Below are 18822 nucleotides of genomic sequence, written 5' to 3'. Positions count from 1 at the left end.
TATCCAATGTTCATTAGATTGTTTAATGTTTGCACTTCTACAGAATCAACAATAGATATAAATAAATACGCATTAAAGTTAAAATAACAGCTTTTTTATTTAAAGCCAATCAGTAGCGTAGGATTATTGTTTCCTTAGTTGATTTATTCAGGCAATGCTAAAAACAAAAATCAAACTATCATTATTACTATCAACATAAAAATAAATCTAATCAGCTATGTTAGTAGAGTCCTTATTTAAAAAGCATAATCCTTCCATTTTATTCCAGCTGTTTTTTATGCAGCTGTCGAAAGCAGCCTTTTTTTTTCTTTTTCTTTTCTTTTTTTTTTTTTTTTTTTTTGCTTAGTAGTCAAGTAGGCCTATTAGGCCTTGTTGAATGGTCCATGTTTAAGATAGATAACTCATTAATCGGAATCTTTATATTTCGCATTATTGTGTTCGTTTCTTCATATTATGCAATCCCTCGAGTAACAGTACTAAACTAATGAAGACCAAGATAGAGAAAGTTTAAAAGCTCTAGATCTAGAAGAAGCAAGCCTACATAGTGAACTGCATCAGCGCTTGTTAAAAGTAAGTTCAGTTGAAGTAGTAACAATATATTGTTTTGTAATATAATAATTAATAATAATAATATTTAATATACTAAATATTAAATATATATAATATATAGGCCTATAGTAGACTATAGTTGTATAGAGCCTATAGAATTAGATAGACTATATGGCTCATTTATATATTACAAATTATATGTATATATATATATATATATATATATATATATATATATATATATATATATATATATATATATATATATATATAATATCATTAGCATTTGTGTAAATGAAGTAAACTAAGTCCTACATTAAATGGTGACTTGAAGTATATTTAAACCAGAATGCTTTTTCTTATCAGTACCACTTAAGTTGACTTAAGTCACTCATGCGGCTTTTTAGTTTCACACACAGTCACTCAGTGTTGCCCAAAGTGTTGTTTTTTTACAGATTTTTTTTTTAATTCATGTTATCGTTTTGAATAAAGAGAGTCTAGGTTAACAAAAAGAGCACAATATATTCATATTTAAGGGAGTTATGAGTTTGAATAACAGTAATAATCTGGCTTGAATCTACCCATGATGTCAATGATCCATATAACTAATGACTAGAGGTGCTCAAGTATATCAGGGGATGAGATTGATAAAGTCTGCCCTATGTCATGGTAGATACTCACTCTTTATTTGCAGCACAATGATGAGCTACTCACATACAGTACATGTACTTTTTTTGTAAGGTTATTCTTTAAATACAAATTCTACCCCCCCCCCCCTTCCATTATTTGTAGTCTTCCCCATTGACACATCCACGCTGATGCTGAACGAAACCATGTTTAACAGCAGCAAGGGGGAAAACTGGGACATCTTCACCTTCTGTGATGATCACATTTGGGTAATATTGTATGGTTAAATGTTTGGAGTTTTGTTTACTAATTAGTATATTTTTAAGAATGTTAAAACCGACGTGACATAACAAAGATAGACACACAAATACCTATATGTATAGACCTTTTCACATACAAATGTATAAATATATAATTTATAATTGAATTACTATATACAAACATACATACATATATATATATATATATATATATATATATATATATATATATATATATATATATATATATATTAGGATTCTGCCCTTTTCTGGAACAACTCTTGGCCTCAAACAACGCGATGCTTCCAGAACACAATCCTATTGCCCCTTCCATGCTACTATGCTATTTTCTCACTGTTTGTGTATATCTGTTGTTTATGGAGGAGAAAGCCAAGTAGTGTGCATTGGGATCTGATGTTTGTTCTAAAACTGGTAAGTTCAGTTTGGTTTACTTTGACTCAAGACTTATCTTTATATGTGTGTTAGTGTCTGTGTGTTGTCAAGATATGTCAGGTGCCTTGATACACTTTGGAACCAGAACTGGTAGATTCCTGGTCTTTAGTCTGGGATGTATGGCAGGGACATGAGCACTGCCTTTGCCTCCTCACAACCCAACCTTTTGTTCAACCCACAATTTAGTTGCCAAAACTTCCTGCTCCTTGTTACGCTTTTGATTTTCCAATCCTCTTAGAAATCCAAGCAATATGCCTATGAAACATCTCTGCTCCTTATTTCCTAGTTTTTAACTCCTTTCAACAGTTTCACTTACAAAATTATATTTATAACAAAACAAAAACACAGCCTACTTTATTTTTTACTATTTGTTTTTTATATATAGTTTGTTTGTGGCTTGCTTATAGCTACAGAGATTGTTCCATGTTTTCTGAAGTCCAACAGTCTTCTAATTGGCTCTGCAGTATACCTCAGTATAATCAAAACTATAACATATGTGAGTATTAAATCCATATTTGTGCACACCTAAACAGTAGCCTATTTGTTCTAACATTTATGTTTCATCGAGGTTCCCTCCATGCCAACTTGGCAACCTTTGACATAAGCATAAAAGAAATTTCCAATTATTACAATGAAAATTGCTATTGGACATAAAGCAATTCAAGAAACCAGAGAAATAGCCATTATAAATATCCATAGGTGGCAGGTTTTGCTTAATTTGTGGTTTATTAATTGCTTGCTTGAAACGTTATAGGCAAATTTTAAAAAACAGCAATATGACTTGAAAGGTAAGAGAAGCCTGAGTTCATTCATGATGATGTGTGACAAAGGGTGGAAGTGTGTGTGGGTGGAGGTGGTGGGTTTAGAAAATAAAGTGTTTTAAATTCCAAGCCCTAAATACATTCTATTTTTCTAGCTTTTACTTAATGCTTAATGCTAGAATTTGTCATAGATGTAATATATGTGTTTTTCATGTGAAAGTAACATAACAAAAATATTTTCTGATACAGGTGCTAGTTCTGCTCACAGTCATCCTAGAACAAAAATGTTCCATGTTGCAGTCACCGCTGTTATTTCTGTTCTTCTTACTTCTCTTGTTGACACATGTGGTTCCATTTTACTCCAGGATCATCTTACAGGTAAATCCATTTTACTCCAAGATCATCTTTCAGGTAAATCACTACAATCACATTTTAAAAAAAGAGTACAGAACTGTAAGTTACAATCTTTGAAATGCATCAAAAGTAACAATTTGTGTGTTGTTTGTGTGGTCATTAAAATTACATAGGTTGATACCTTGCACTATTTCATAACCAAATAAAAGTTTTCCTAACTTCTTCCAAAATTATTACTAATTGATATTGTGGCAAAAACGTACTTTATGTTAAAAGTTTACTGCTTCTATCGTTCATAAACATTCAGTTTTGTACAATTACATTTATAGTTGTTGTTTTTTTCAATATAGGTACTATATAGTTTTCATCTTACAATTAAATGGGTTAGTATTGACTAATGAACTTTTGTCATTTTTTTTTCCATAGGAATATGAGACAAGTGTTGTGTCTTTTGTCTTGTTTTACTTTAACTTTGGGACCATTTTGTGTGCAACAGTTCTGTATGGCTTTAATAATAAACATCCAAACTTTAAGGTAAGGTATGTATTTTTCTGGATAGAACTTATGATTAAAGTTAATTAAATTAACTGGCCATGCTAATTATTACATTGAATAATATCTAGCCCAGCACAAGTGGATTTAAGCACTTGCTGCACACCTGCTTAGGACTTTCACTAATTAAATATAGAGAGACAGAGAGATGAGCTGCTGGGTGTTGAGCTTCCTTGTCACACCACTGTTACATGCAATTTATTTTAGAGTTATACATACTTTTTTTTATAAATTGTATTCAAATATGTTGCAGAATGTCTAAAAGTGAATTGAAAATACTGCTAATCTTTGCTTGTACATTGTTTTGTATAATATACAGATTGCTATATATAAAACCACTATGATGAAAACTATTAATTTTCAATTTCGATTTATTTTTATTTTTTTCAGCCCTCATCAATAGAAGCTGATGCTCCATTACTTTCTAAGTTTACATTAAACTGGGTGATGAGGTACTATTGAATATTTATCAATACTGTTTTGAATAATTTTTTTCTTTTATTAATTTGTCATCACCATACAAATGTTTAGCTGGCATTACCAATTAGGAAACATAGTTTATCCTTTAGGTTTAAAGGCTAGGATTCAATTAATTTTTTGCTATTGTCAGTAAGTAAATAGATAGAAGACTATTAGAGTACAAAATTCATAATAAAAGTGCTTATAATCTCCTTTATAAATTAAAATACACTGTTAATGCAATTGAAAACCAGCTCTAAATACTTGTTTTAACTCTGAAATACTTATTCTTATTTTTAATATGATTACATTTATTATAATTTACAATAAAATGTGCTTTTTTATATATCTATTTTTACAGTCTAGTAGTTAAAGGCTACAAGAAACCATTGACTGAGACAGACATTTTTTCACTTAAAAACAGTGAAAAATCTGAAACAGTTGTGCTTTCATTTCTAGAGAATCTTTCAAAATACAGCAGAGGGTACTAGTTTATTGATCTGGTCTTAATATTAGATTTATATATCTTATGTATTCTTTTTGCATCAAAATAATTTAGAAATAATTGTATTAATATCTGCTGGGCTGAATTTTTTTTTGGCACAACTGTGGTTTCACATGAACTTGTTCAAATTTTAAAATCAACTTTTAAATATTCTTTTTATTAATATTTCAAACTAGGCAAGCTGCTAATGCTAGCAAGTACAAGGACAGAGAACATCAGAACTTGAACACAAATTTTTCCAAATCCAAACAGACATTGCATTATCCCCCTTTGGTGGGCAAACATCCTAGTCATAAAGTGACAGCTGAAGCTAAAGAAGAAGAAATCTTTTCTGATCTACAGAATGAAAATTTTTGTTTCCTTCCTTCTGCTGAATCTCATGAGACCAGCAGATCTGGGATTGTGTTGTGGAAGGTGAGTTCAGAGAATAAAAGTCTACCTTTTTAGAACTTAGTCAAGTAATTCAGCGTGTGGTAGATCTTGTCCATTATATAATAGCAACTATAAATTATTCATACATATAGTCATCTAGCCTTAGTTGGGAGAGGGGAGCTCAGGCTTATGTGATGATGTGTGAACAAGAGAAAGTTGCAGTGTATGTTCTTATTAAAAAATTAATCAGGTAATCCTGCGCACATTTTGGAAGCAAGTCCTAAAATGCTGTTTGCTGAGTCAGCTGGCTAAAGTTTTTACTCTTCTTTGTCCAGTGCTTCTTAAGTAAGTCTTTTTATATGCCAGATAAGGCATAATACAATGTTGAGTGATAATTGTGAGGCATATTTTCTTACATGTTTTAATGTGTCAGATTTTACAATTATTTAATTTTTAAAACACCAATCTTTTATATTTTTTAGATCCAGTGTCTTATTTTATTTTAAAACAATTAACATTTAATTTTTCTTTCTATAGGTTGTTCATAGATTTTTCAATGGCCAAAGATGAGCCAGTCTGGCATGGCTATTTGTTGGCAACAGCTCTGTTTTTGTCATCAGTTCTGTCACAAATCATCTATGAGAGCTACATGTTCCAGTGCAACCTAACAACAATACGAGTTAGAGCAGCCCTTGTATCAGCTATTTATAGGAAGGTGTTGATAACATATTATATATATATATTTATATATATATATATATATATATATATATATATATATATATATATATATATATATATATATATATATATATATATATATATATATATATATATATATATATATATATATATTCATTCTGTTTGGATTAATTTTGTTTTTTTTTAATTTTGAGTTTTAAAATGTGTAAAAGAAAACTTTGTTTTGATTTGCCCATATGAAATTAAAATTATGTTACTAAATTCATTAGATCTCAGTCATATTATACCAAATCCAGGGATATATTTTGCAATTCAACTTTCAGACTTTATCTCTCAGCACAGAAGCAAGGCAAGTTATGTCTTTGGGGGAGGTAATTCAATTGATCTCAAAGGATGCTGACACAGTGTATACAATGCTAAATGAAGGTTTCGTTTTGATTGATACACCATTAGATTTTTTAGTTGGACTGATCATGATATACTACACTGTTGGGGTTGCTATGTTTGCAGGTAGATTTAACATTTTTATTGCAGTGTAGGCCTATAGGTTGTAATTTTGTTTGTGTTTTATAATAACCAAATGAATATAGTTTATAAAATTTCTTGTTAAATTTAAAACATTTGTACATAAAAGGGGAAAAAAAAATTTAAAAATGTTTTTAATTTAAAAAGCTACTTTTTAGCTGTTGTCTTATAAAATTTGTATTACAGAATTACAAAATATACAAACTTATCCACAGGTCTTGCCACATTGGTTTTCCTCTTTATTCTAAAACTGATTACTTCTCGCTTACAACTTCAGTGTGAGAAAGACTTAAGGGAAGCAGCAGATAGGAGAATGAAAATAACATCTCAGGTTTTTACCGGAATCAAGGTAAATTTTATGGCCAACTAGATTTTTAGAAATAATTGAATTTAGACCAGTTGTGATTAATTTAAACTGCAATTAATGTTGACAGAAAAATGATCAGGTTTAGCTATGCTAGGATGTTCATATTGTTTTTAAGCTAATACCCTTACATTTGTGGTTTACCATCCATTTTAAATTCAAAACTTTCATTATGTTCATCATAAGTATGCCTTATTACAGATTTCTTAAAATTTTTAAACTGTGATAGTTACAAATATTGTCATTCATTGCTAAGTCAAACCACACATTTTTAGGTTTTAAAACTTTATGCATGGGAGGAAGCATTTAAAACGCAGATGAACAATATAAGGAGAGATGAACTAAATGCTGTGTTCAGATTCTATTGTTTAAGATTGGCCTCAACCTTTTCCTGGACTGGAGCTGTCTTCTGGGTTCGTTTCTTAAAATAAAATCTTAAAATAAGGGTCATCCATAAATGATGTCACTCTCCTAGGTGGGAGGTGGGGGTACATACTTTTGCAATGAGGTATAACAAGAGGGAGGGGACTCCAAAAATGGGACTAAATACTTTTGCATTTTAAAAAGTAACTCAATTTTAACAATTTTTTTGTGTTTTGAAAAGTCGTGTTTTGTAAATTGCAATACAAATTTATCAATAAACTCTATTTTAACCAATTTTGTTTGTTTTAATTGAAATTTTGAGGGGAGTGATATGACATCTTTCTAAGGGATGGCAGTGCTTCTGGTTTTTGTGATGACATGTGATGTTGGAGGGTGAAAAACTGTTCTAAATAAAGCATGTCGTTTAAAAATGACTCTGGGTCCTACTAAGGCCTATAATATCTTCTCATCTTCCATGTAATGTTCAAGTTCCATTTGGTAAATCATGCTTTTCATTTCCAGCTGACTTTCTTCACCTTTCTGACCTACATCCTTGTTGACCAAGAAAATTACCTAACTGCATCAGTGGTGTTTGTCACTATTTCATACCTTGGTATAGTTCGTACAGCAATCAATTTTTTTGGTTATAGCTTGGATTATGTCATTGCTGTGAGTAACTTGATTATATATTTAATTCACTTTATTATTTTTGTGTTGAATCTAAGTTCTTTGAGACATTGTATTTATAATTCAGGTGGCATTTCATTTTTTTTTATCATGTCACTAATTTAATACCAATTCATACACTTTTTAAATTAACAAAATTTTTCGTAGGGTTTTGTGTCTTCAAGACGCCTAATCAAGTTTCTTGATTTAAAAGACATAGAAAGGTGGTCACCAGCAGAGCATGTTTCCTCTCAGATGACTGACGGTATGTTTGCAGTAAATGTAATATAAAAGCTACAATACACTGTAATTCTAATGTGGATTTTAGGTAGAGAACAAAGCAGGATAAATTTTAAATTCTTTTTTATTTTTTTATATATTACTAATTTAAGGATTAAAAAAAAAATTTTCCAAAATAAAGCATATTCTTGAAATTTAAATTTTAGATGATGCCATTTTAATATCTAATGGGAATTTCGGATGGTCTTCAAATTCTGAAGCTACCCTTAAAAAGTATGTTGACATTTTTCTGCTAACTACATTTTTCCATGGTGGCCCATTTTAAGAGGTTACTACTTTTCCCTCAAGCTTGCGTTTAGAAACAATTTCTTAACCTTTAAATATATTTATTCCAGCATTTGTTTACAAGTCCCAAAGGGTAGTCTTGTAGCTGTTGTGGGTATGGTAGGAAGTGGCAAGTCTTCACTTCTGTCTGCTATCTTGGGAGAGATGGTTGTACATAGTGGACATGTTAACAAACAGGTCAGGAATACATGTCTATATTTATTTTATTTCATAACTTCTTCTTAAAGTACTTACATGGTAATTTGTTCTTGAGTAAATTGAAGTAATTTTGAATTGTTTGTTTCTCATTGGAAACTTTGATGAAAGGCATAAATTTATTGACCCATTTATCTTAGGAGCTTCCACCTTTTTTAAAAATGTCAGATTGCAACTTTTCAAGAAATTACATTTAATCACCAGGGTACCATTGGGTATATACCACAAGAAGCATGGATACAACATAACACATTGAGAGAAAATATTCTGTTTGGGTCTGAGATGAGAGATGATGAGTACACTGAAGTCATTAAAGCATGTGCCTTGGGACCTGACCTAGAGGTTCTTCCCTCTGGTGATGACACAGAAATTGGAGAAAATGTAAGTCAGCTGTTTAAAAAAAAACACTGTTAGCAGTTTATAATAAAAACATAAAAACAGCCTTTAAAGTTAAATGGTTTTAAATGCTCTAATAGTTAGAGAATAGAACATAATTAGATATAATAGTAGTATTGGTTGCTGAATGAGGTTAAGACAGTTTGGGAAGAGTAGCATAATAATTAGAAAGTTTGACATGAAATATATGCAACAACATTTAATTTTTTTTTACTAGCCGAAGTCAAAAGTTATCAATTTTTTTAAACATTAAGGTAATAATTAAAGATAGTTTATTTACATGCAGGGCATAAATTTGAGTGGAGGTCAGAAGCAGAGGGTCAGCCTGGCCAGAGCTGTGTACCACAAGAGTGATATCTACCTTCTAGATGACCCACTTAGTGCTGTAGACAGTCATGTAGGGAGACACATATTTGACCATGTGATTGGTAAAAATGGACTTCTAAAACATAAGGTTAGTGAGATCTGTAGCCTGTAAACTTGAGATGAGATTGACTTATCTGTACTTTAAAAAACGATAAATGAAAGTTTGCTCTAAATTAATTTAAAAAAAAAACGTTATGCTGTTTTAATTATTTATTGTAAAATTTAGATTAAGAGTAATGTTTCCACTTATTACCAAATATTGCCACTGCTTTAAACAATGCATACTTGTATCCCTTTTTAAATAATAGGACAAAGCCTTTATGTTGACAAAAAATATTTTCTTGTATGATTTCCAACAGACAAGAGTTCTAGTAACTCATGGATTACAATGGTTGCCAGAAGTTGACAGAGTGTTTGTCATGACAGATGGGCAGTGTACAGAACAGGGATCATTTGAGGAACTCATGTCACATAATGGCCCCTTTTCTCAGTTCTTGTCTCAGTATCTCTCTCAACAGCAGGCACAAACAGAGGGGGTTAAAATCAGGGATGGAAATGTAAACTTGAAAGATGAAGAAGAATCAGTCTCTATTAATGAACTTGAAAATGGTAATCAGCTACATTTGAACATACTATATTACACTGTTGCCCAAAATCAAACATTTACTATCTTGTAAGACTTTGAATAGCCAATTAAATATTAAACATAATTAATTTTCAGAAGAAACTAGGAAAGATGTCTTTAAAAGGCTTGTCTCAAGTGATAATATCAATGAAAATGAACTTGAAAAGTAGGTTTCAAAAACTATGTTAAAATTCAAATCAAGTTGTGTTAAAGAAAATATTTTTTTGGAATTAAAACATAATATTAGAGTAATTTATGGCTAACACAGTAGATTAACTTACCAAACTAATGTTAGGTAGGATTATCTTATTAGGGCTAGATTAGTGGTATTCAAGTCCTGGCATATTTTATATATAAAAATTATGATGCACTGGTTGACACTTTACACCACATATGTATACCATCTCATAAAAAAATCAATTTAAGCATTGTAACATTTTGATACCATTGAGAATTTGTTTTCAAATGTTTTAATTTGAAATAGGCATTTTGAAGACAACAAGCAACCCGCATTTGTTAAACAAGAGAATATGAATGTTGTTGAAGCTGAAGAGTTTGACGCATCATCTAAACTAATCCAGGAGGAAGAGATTGCAACTGGCAGGGTAATAATGATTTCTTTTATTTTTGGAACTTTTAAATACAATATTTTCAAATTTTTCTATATGTAGGTCTTTAAACATTTCACATAATGTAATTTCTGTATGATAATTAATATAAATACCAAATAATACTAATTGATATAATTTTACTTGAATTATCTTTTCTTTGTGAAATCACTGTCCTAGTTACCTCCCTCATTAACTAACACTTATTAATGACCCATATTTTAGCTAATTCCCATATATTATCGCAATATTTCTCTGCACCTGATTTTTTAAAAATATGTGTTTTCTAGGTCAGCTGGTCAGTGTACACATCATTCTGGAAGTCCATGGGCTATTTTTCTATTTCTGTAATGAGTCTGCTGTTCCTCTCCTGTTTTGTTTTTGAACTGGTGGCTGGATTTTGGTTATCCTACTGGGTGGACAGCCCACTACTCAACAATCATTCTCTACCTGCTCATAGCCCAGAGAGGCATGCTGAGAATATCTATTTTGTGTCTATTTATAGCATATGGGGCATACTAGAGAGTAAGTAGTGCTTCAGTAAAATTTGAAATATTTTTAATACTCTGAAACATGTCTATAAATTGAATATATTAACTGTGAAATATTTACATTTTGACATAACAGTACGATAATGAATTTTATATTTCCCTTTTTCAGCTGTAGTGGTGATTATATTTTCCATAATTAAAGCATTTAGACATAGACATGCAGCGAGAAATATTTATGAGCAGTTAATCAACAGCATTTTGACCAGTCCAATTCAGTTCTTTGAAACCACACCAATTGGGAGAGTCTTGTCAAGGTATGCTAACTAAATCATCCCATTAGGCAAATTTACAAAGAATGCATTAAAACCTTCAAAAGGGCTTCCAGCAAAAGGGCTCCTGTTGATAACTAAAGATTATGTTTTGGTAGATCCCTCATATATGTCTTAAATATTATTTATAGTTTATAAATATTTAAAATATGAACATGATTTATTAATTTTTAATGTGTTTTAGACTGATATAACTAAGCACAATTACATCAAGAATTACTAGAAACAAACAGTCAATTCCTTGAGTATAGAATTAGTTTCCTGCTCGAAATTAAAATCCTTTTTATCTTAAAATTTAAATCTATCCCAGCGTTATGATGCATTCTTTGAGATTTTTGTATCTTACATTGTTCTAATAGAGTCTCCAAGGATATGAGTGTAGTTGACATGACTCTGGTGTTGTCAATGGAATTCTTTCTTCATACAATCTGTGCCCTTTTGTGTATGATTGTAGCCATCATTATCAATGTGCCGGTCTACCTAGCTGTAGTAATTCCTGTTCTGCTCCTATTTTATTTTATTGAGGTAAATCATGGTATTAATTATAATATAAATCATCATCTATCTGGTTTGAGCCCAAGACACATGGGCATTGGCGTAGTGAGGTCAGGTGTCACCCGGTGCGGCACTTAATGGTGCCACCCCCTCCCCCAGAGGCGTTGCGACCCTTCCCGGAACAAACTTTCAAATTTTGGATTTGCACCCCCTCCCTCAAACTTTTGATTTGCACCCCCCCCCCTCAAGTTTGTCTCTATATATTTTGCTATTTTTTGCCTTGGTGTCACCCCCCTAAATGGTGTCACCCAGTGCAATCCGCACCCCCCGCCCCCCCCCCCTCGCTACGCCCCTGCACAAGGGTCAGATGAAGTAGAGTTCATCTGGTTCAATGACATCAGCATACAAGGGAAAATATTGTCCACTATGCCCAGCCACTTTTGTTTCTCTAACATGTGAAAAGTACCCATTAGTGCTGAGTTGACCCTGGGATGTCAGATAGAATCAAGCCTGGGATCCGACTTGAGACTTTTGGGTTAGCAGTTGTATGCTCTACCATTCAACCACAATGTCCCTAATAATAATTTAATGAATGAAATAATAAATGGAATGAAGATTATAATGTGGTTGTAATTGATAATATTGTTTAATTTAATCAGTAAAAATGGTAATTTTCATTACATAAATATACTTTTATACTGTAAATATGTTTTTTTGCCCAGGGAAGTGAAAAAAGATTACAACATTTTTCAGAAACTTTATTTACCAACATCGTGCCAGTTACGAAGGTTGGAGAGAAAGGGGTTGTCACCCATCCTAAGTCACACAAGTGAATCCTTTGCTGGTAGGAGTGTTATATGTGCTTTCAGAGAAGAGGAAAGATTCATCAAGGAAGCTGAGGAGAAGGTGGACTTTTTCCAACAGAAAACTTACACAAGTATGGCTTGTGAAAGGTAAGTCATGCTTGCGAAATTGGCTTTTATACAATAATATTTCATGTTCAATAATATTGCCTTCAGATTAAATTATTATCTGATATCAAATATTAAGCAAGATACCACCAACAGGTGATATAAATATAAAACATATTAATATTTTACTTCAACTTTATTTTACACATAAAGAGAGGCAAACCTTAAATGTTAATGAGTATATATGATTGATAGTTAGCTATTAAGCATGATCATTTAAAATACTAATAGGCTTGGTGAATGGTGCTATTTAAAGCTGTAAAATCATGTTCAGACTCATATTTTTTTAGAAAAAGATGACCTTTAAATGTGTTATTCCAGATGGCTATCAATTCGTTTGGGTGTTATAAGTGATGTCTTAGTTTTGATTGCTGGGATACTCTGTGTGGCTTATCGTGAACAACTTTCTCCTGGGCTCATTGGTCTTTCAATGAGCATGGCATTAACAGTAAGTTTAGGTTTACTTTGTTACAAACTATTTTTTTCAAAAATTGTGAAACCATTCAACAGTAGGATGGTGTGATCGGATAGTGGAGCATAGGACTGCTAACCCAAAAGTATTGAGTACAAATCCCAGGTTCTGGTAAGAAGGGTATCCCTTATTGCACCCAGCTCTGATGGGTAATTGACCTGCAAGTAAAGGCGGCTGTGCATAATGTTTACCACACTATCCCTTCATATGGTGAGGTCACTAAACTATATTATTATATATGAGCCAACCGGCGGCGTATCATATGCCACTATTTAGTTGTTTTATTTTCTACTTTTCAGTAATTCATAATTTGTGAATTTGACAGTACCAATGCTGCCACTGAAAATATTTGCTTTAAAACACTATCAGTAGGTCGTTAAGAATGATAACCGCCCCTACCTTCCTTAATACCAACCCCTACCCTACAATTCCCCCCCCCCTCCCGTGAAAGCAGCCTCCTCTTAGTTACCTCCCCTAAGTTTAAAATCGTTTCAAACTAAATTATCTGCCCCTAATAGCCGTCACTAAACCTGGCTCTACAATTGTAAACATTTAGCGTGAACCACAGCTCACCAGACCATGTAGGGGTGGGGGTGGTAGGGATATGCCTAGAGAGGAAGAGAGGGGGCTGCTATGCGCGCTTACTGCTTGGTGTTTTCTATGGTCTCCATGGAGAGAATTATATATATATAGATTATAGTTATATTATATATATAGACGTATATATAATTATATTAATGTTTAATATTAAAATAGAGTGTATTCTTTTGATTTAGCTGTATGGTTAATATTTGTTTTTAAAAACAAAATGTGAAAAAAAAAGTAAATATGAAACATATTTTTCAATTAAACCCACACATTTTGAAGAAGGTAATGATTGATAGTATCAATCTTCATAGATAACATGGAACATGCAGCTGCAAGTAAGAGTAGCAAGTATTCTAGAAATGGATATTGTTTCAGTGGAGAGGATTCTTCAATATATTAATTTACCATCTGAAGTAAGATGTTTGTTAAATGTTTCTACAAAATAAACATTTTAAATTATTATTAACTATACATTTAAAAACCTATAGAAAAATCTAACATACCAAACTGGAGTCCCACTAATAATATATAAAGTATCTGTTGCTAAATGATTGTATGTGAATGTTTACAGGCACCTCGCCATTTGCCATGCCCTGGTTACAACCAGCATTGGCCTCAGACAGGAGATATAATCTTTAAAGATGTTTGCGTACAATACAGAAAGGGGTTGGATTTGGTTCTTAAGAAAATAAGTTTTCATGTTCAGGATGGTGAAAAGGTATGTAACTCATAAAATTTATTTTTAACAAGTAAAAAATAATAATTTACTACTTTTATTATAAAAATTAGGTTTGTATCCTCCTTTATATTATTTAATGAGATTTCATATTTTTACACCAGCTATAAATGTTGCAGGATTAGTTAATATGCTAAGGTTAATATGTTAAGGTTTAACAGAAAAATAAAACAAATTCAAAAAGCCATGTTCAGTTAATTAAAAGTTCTTTGTCATGATCGGAATTTTTGTTTTTAAGTACATTCTTATCTACTCAAAGTATAATTCAATTTGTTTTCTATTTGACTGACACTGTTTTAAAAGGTAGGAATTGTAGGTAGAACAGGTGCTGGAAAATCATCCCTTCTCTTAACTCTGTTTCGATTGGTCGAGCCCTGTGATGGACAAATCTTTATTGATGGTTTGAATATTAGTAAACTTGGTCTCTATGATCTCAGACAGAAGTTAACTATTTTACCTCAGGTTAGTTGGGCTAAATCAAAATGGTAACATAGACTTTGGCTTTATCTGTTAAGATTATAATTCAAATATTATTTATCGTTGTACCACCAAATTGTTCATTTTAAGGACCCAGTGTTGTTTACTGGTACTCTGAGGACCAACTTAGACCCTTTTGATGAATTTCAAGAGAAAGAAATATGGACATCGCTAGAACATTGTCATCTCATGTCTTTTGTGAAGAACTTACCAGAAGGGCTGGACTATGAAGTTGGGGAAGGAGGTACAAATTTGAGGTAAAATTACCCCACAATTCTTGTCAAAATAAACTCGTTGAGTTTTTTAAATTTTTAATTTATTAGAAATACTTGTATTTTAAAAGATATGTTTAGCTAGGAAAGTATGTTAAAGATTTCTATTTTCTAAAAGTATTGGACAGAGACAGCTTGTATGTTTGGGGAGGGTGTTGCTAAGGAAAACAAAAATCTTGGTGCTGGATGAAGCCACAGCAGCTGTGGACGTAGAGACAGATGAACTGATTCAAAAGACAATCAGGTCTGAGTTCCAGGGCTGTACTGTGTTAACCATTGCACATAGGCTCAACACTGTCATGGATTACGACAGGTGATCGCTTTTTCTTTCATAGTTAAATAGTTAATTAAAATGAAATAATATTTGGTAAAATTTAGTTTTTCTAATAATTTTTTATCAGAACAACCTTAAAAGTTTTGCCATCATCTGTAGTTTTTAAAAGGTATTAATAATTTACATAAATAAAATATCTGTCTGTAATTGCAACAAATGAAAAAAAAAATCCTGGGTTCTTTTCACTTAGATTTTAATTTTAAAAAAGACACATCTGAAAAAAATCTTATTCATTTTTAAGTAGAACTTTAGGCTTGAAAAGCTGGTTCCAAATGGTTTGAAATTTTTGTTGCCTGAAAGCATATTTTTCAACCAAAATTGAATACTTTTAATATTTGTGTAATAAGTAGGCTACAAAATTACTTTAAGGCTAGAAATAGTCAAAGAAATAATTACTAGTAATATAATAGTAATTTAGCAAGCACTTTTATTTTTTATTTGGATTAGTAGAGTCAGGATGTTGTGGTGACTTGGGATGTTATATTATTTAATATAAATACAATACACTAAACACCATAGATCACTATTGTGTATTTTTATCATGGAAACCAATTGTTCTGACTTTTATTGTTTTACTCCCCCTGGCCATTCCAGTTGTTTTCAAAGGAGAGGTTGAAGGCAGTTTTTGAAAATATTTGAATCAATAAATAATACTAAACTACTTTTCAACTACTTATATTCGATACAAAAATATAACAATGAGTGTAATCGATGGTTCCCAAATGGCTTTAATTTTTACTAATATAACTATAATTTTATCACTTGCCATATTTTTAAAAAGATTTTTTTAGAAATTTAGTATGATTATATAGACTTTTCATTGTAAACACTGCATACATAAAAGTAATGCAAGTACAATATTTCAAACATCATTATCATATCAATAAACTCATTTTCCTCATCCATAGAATTTTGGTTCTAGACAAGGGGAGAGTATCAGAGTTTGATTCCCCAGCTGTTTTACTGAATGATGTCAACTCTTTGTTTTACAAGATGACAGCAGAGTCACAAGCATTGAGATTAAAAAATTCTTAGACACAAGCTCATATTATTAATTTCTTAATGTTATACATATTTCTAAAGGAACATATTTAGTAAGTTGTCTTTCTAGAATCAAGTAACATTCCCTTTTGTTTTGATCTCCAACGAATTTACAGTATTTATTCATATTTAATAACATCTATAGATTTTTTGTAAACAAAAAAGTTAGTACAAAATTAAAAAGGTACAACATATACTTTAAAACATATGTCAAACATATAGAAAACAGAAGCCTTATCATTCAAATTATTATATACATTGCATTTTGTCATAAAGTTGTTAGTTTATATTTATAATATAGGCCTATTTCTGTAAATGTTTTGAAAAATAAATGCATTAATGAATGCATTAAAATAATGTTTTAGGCATTAATGTATTGTCTAATGAATTGTAAAACATGTTATTTGACTTTTTTTTAAACTACTATTTCACACAAAAATCTTTACCCAAAGTTTTTTGTGGAAACATTCATATTGCATTTTAATGTAATTTATGTATATTTATTAATTAATGTGACATACGGGACATGTAGTTTAATTATAAATCAATGGCTACATGACTAGGCCTACTTTATTTTGAAAGAATTACTAGTACCAAACAGTATTATTTTTAAAAATACTTTTTAATAATTTATTATCTTTTTGTTTTACAGAAATAAAATTCAATATAAAATTGATGTTAGTTTTTGTTCATTTTTTAGGTAGTGAAAAGTTCACATTGGGTTAGATTTTTTTACATATTATACAATGCTTTTTTGTGTCGTGTATGATATTTACAGATGGTCACAATTAAATTGATAACACGAAAAATCTTACCAGTTGCATATGGTTAATTAGTTTTTTAATTTAATTTTATAACTTGTTCTTTAGACATAAATGAACCATATTTCGTTTGTAAACATATGGTAATGTTTTGAGCTGACGTTTTAACATCTTATATTTTATATTTATATACACAATTTTACAATAACAGAAATATTTAAAAAATAAATGCTCATAAAAAGGTGAATTTCTTAGATATTTGCCAACTGTTTTGGGGAATATAAAAATAATAGCCAGCCAACAGGCAGGCTGTATAAACTTCACTGCCAGTTTATCTATAATTAAATGTGTATAAAATTTCCAAACTTTGTCACTCGCGTGATTGCTTGCTTACATTTTCTAGCCCGCAAGGTGAAAAATCCAAACATGGTCGGCGGGGTCACTGTGAGTTCAGCAGGCCTATAGTCATACGTCATATAATGAACCAAAATTCTATTTTAATTTGTAGGTGTCTTCACTTCTTCCCCCCCCCTCCCCCCATTCAACCAAATTGAAAACAGACCTACTTCTGGTCATTGTTTTTTTTTCTAAGTTCACATAGATCTTCAACCGCGCATGCTAGATAGCGGTAAAAACAATTTACTAAAGAACAGTTTGCTTAGCTAGATGTAGGACAGTCATCTATCCTACTAGATCTAGATTCTATTTTCCATTCTTTAACCTGTGCCCACCTTAGGTATTGAATAAAACACTTAAACTTTATGTCAACATTGAATTGCTAAAGAGGACGAAAAAAAGTCGGGCAGTCCTGATATCTATTTTTAGATCGCATGCTACCTCGAGAGAAGATTTAACGGACCGCAGAGCGATCCTCGCAAATGCGGCCTTTATTTTTTCATCGTATAAATATCAATTTTGCTGATTTAAAAAAAAAATTAGTTTCTTTATACTTTTACGCTTTCTACCCAGCGTAGAACAATACAAATTGTTTAAAAAAGTGTCTGAATCAGAATATTTCTCCCTATGACAAGATAATATTATGAACTCAGAATGACCCCAAGCACGTTTGTCATATTATTATTGCTCAGGCTATGACTCTATGAGCTATGTTAAAGTGACTGTGATCCCTCAAACTGCGGTATTTGTTTCGCATTTTCTTCTCTCATTTCTCGCCTCGCAGTTTCGTGTCTAACAATTTACCAAAACCAGGATAGGATCGTGTCAGCGTGCGACGGGTAAACTAGTTATTTCATGTTTGCAACATTTGTCTTTTCAATACAAAACCACAACTTCCATCTGAAAAATGTTAATCCAGGCCTAGTCCAGGTCTAATGTTTATTCATTGCAAAGACAACTCTTTGAAAAACAAGAAATGGAACACAGTTAAAGCTAGAATAAGCTTATCGTTTTCATATTACCTCACTATTATTCCCCGCTGTTTTTTTTTAAATAAATGACGTTGGTTTAGTGGCCTAGTTCTACGCCCTATCTCTAGGCCTACTTTCAAGTTAGAAAACTCAAGAAACGGAATCTAAAAATATCTCATTTTTGTTTTCATTTCTTCATCT

At 31.4% G+C, this 18822-nt stretch overlaps 1 protein-coding gene across 4 annotated transcripts in view; it reads left to right on the top strand.

Moving 5' to 3' along the window:
* Positions 1 to 474: 474 nt before the first annotated feature.
* Positions 475 to 18822, top strand: part of LOC131956894 (multidrug resistance-associated protein 1) — a 43336-nt gene continuing 24988 nt past the window's right edge. The window contains exons 1-34 of one of the 4 annotated variants that reach the window (XM_059321523.1): positions 475 to 570; positions 1342 to 1445; positions 1692 to 1868; positions 2275 to 2385; positions 2900 to 3028; positions 3431 to 3538; positions 3947 to 4008; positions 4377 to 4499; positions 4697 to 4934; positions 5143 to 5237; positions 5430 to 5607; positions 5918 to 6104; positions 6335 to 6468; positions 6759 to 6896; positions 7369 to 7515; positions 7681 to 7777; positions 7959 to 8025; positions 8148 to 8274; positions 8497 to 8673; positions 8975 to 9142; positions 9414 to 9663; positions 9776 to 9845; positions 10164 to 10284; positions 10578 to 10812; positions 10948 to 11092; positions 11467 to 11632; positions 12356 to 12555; positions 12895 to 13021; positions 13945 to 14046; positions 14205 to 14351; positions 14673 to 14831; positions 14937 to 15103; positions 15237 to 15431; positions 16361 to 17138. In XM_059321523.1, coding sequence (XP_059177506.1) covers positions 1368 to 1445; positions 1692 to 1868; positions 2275 to 2385; positions 2900 to 3028; positions 3431 to 3538; positions 3947 to 4008; positions 4377 to 4499; positions 4697 to 4934; positions 5143 to 5237; positions 5430 to 5607; positions 5918 to 6104; positions 6335 to 6468; positions 6759 to 6896; positions 7369 to 7515; positions 7681 to 7777; positions 7959 to 8025; positions 8148 to 8274; positions 8497 to 8673; positions 8975 to 9142; positions 9414 to 9663; positions 9776 to 9845; positions 10164 to 10284; positions 10578 to 10812; positions 10948 to 11092; positions 11467 to 11632; positions 12356 to 12555; positions 12895 to 13021; positions 13945 to 14046; positions 14205 to 14351; positions 14673 to 14831; positions 14937 to 15103; positions 15237 to 15431; positions 16361 to 16487 — 4752 coding nt within the window. In that variant the 5' untranslated portion in view covers positions 475 to 570; positions 1342 to 1367 and the 3' untranslated portion in view covers positions 16488 to 17138. Of the gene's footprint in view, positions 571 to 1341; positions 1446 to 1691; positions 1869 to 2274; positions 2386 to 2899; positions 3029 to 3430; positions 3539 to 3946; positions 4009 to 4376; positions 4500 to 4696; positions 4935 to 5142; positions 5238 to 5429; positions 5608 to 5917; positions 6105 to 6334; positions 6469 to 6758; positions 6897 to 7368; positions 7516 to 7680; positions 7778 to 7958; positions 8026 to 8147; positions 8275 to 8496; positions 8674 to 8974; positions 9143 to 9413; positions 9664 to 9775; positions 9846 to 10163; positions 10285 to 10577; positions 10813 to 10947; positions 11093 to 11466; positions 11633 to 12355; positions 12556 to 12894; positions 13022 to 13944; positions 14047 to 14204; positions 14352 to 14672; positions 14832 to 14936; positions 15104 to 15236; positions 15432 to 16360; positions 17139 to 18822 lie in introns of those variants that run through there. The other 3 variants (XM_059321522.1, XM_059321519.1, XM_059321521.1) reach the window with 3 other exon arrangements.

Source organism: Physella acuta, unplaced genomic scaffold (genome assembly GCF_028476545.2).
Source record: "Physella acuta isolate Inbredline_101_S28 unplaced genomic scaffold, ASM2847654v3 ptg001183l, whole genome shotgun sequence".
In the NCBI taxonomy this organism is placed as follows: domain Eukaryota; kingdom Metazoa; phylum Mollusca; class Gastropoda; family Physidae; genus Physella; species Physella acuta.
The sequence above is the reverse complement of the archived record's forward strand: the minus strand, read 5'-3'. Positions and strand labels throughout refer to the sequence as shown.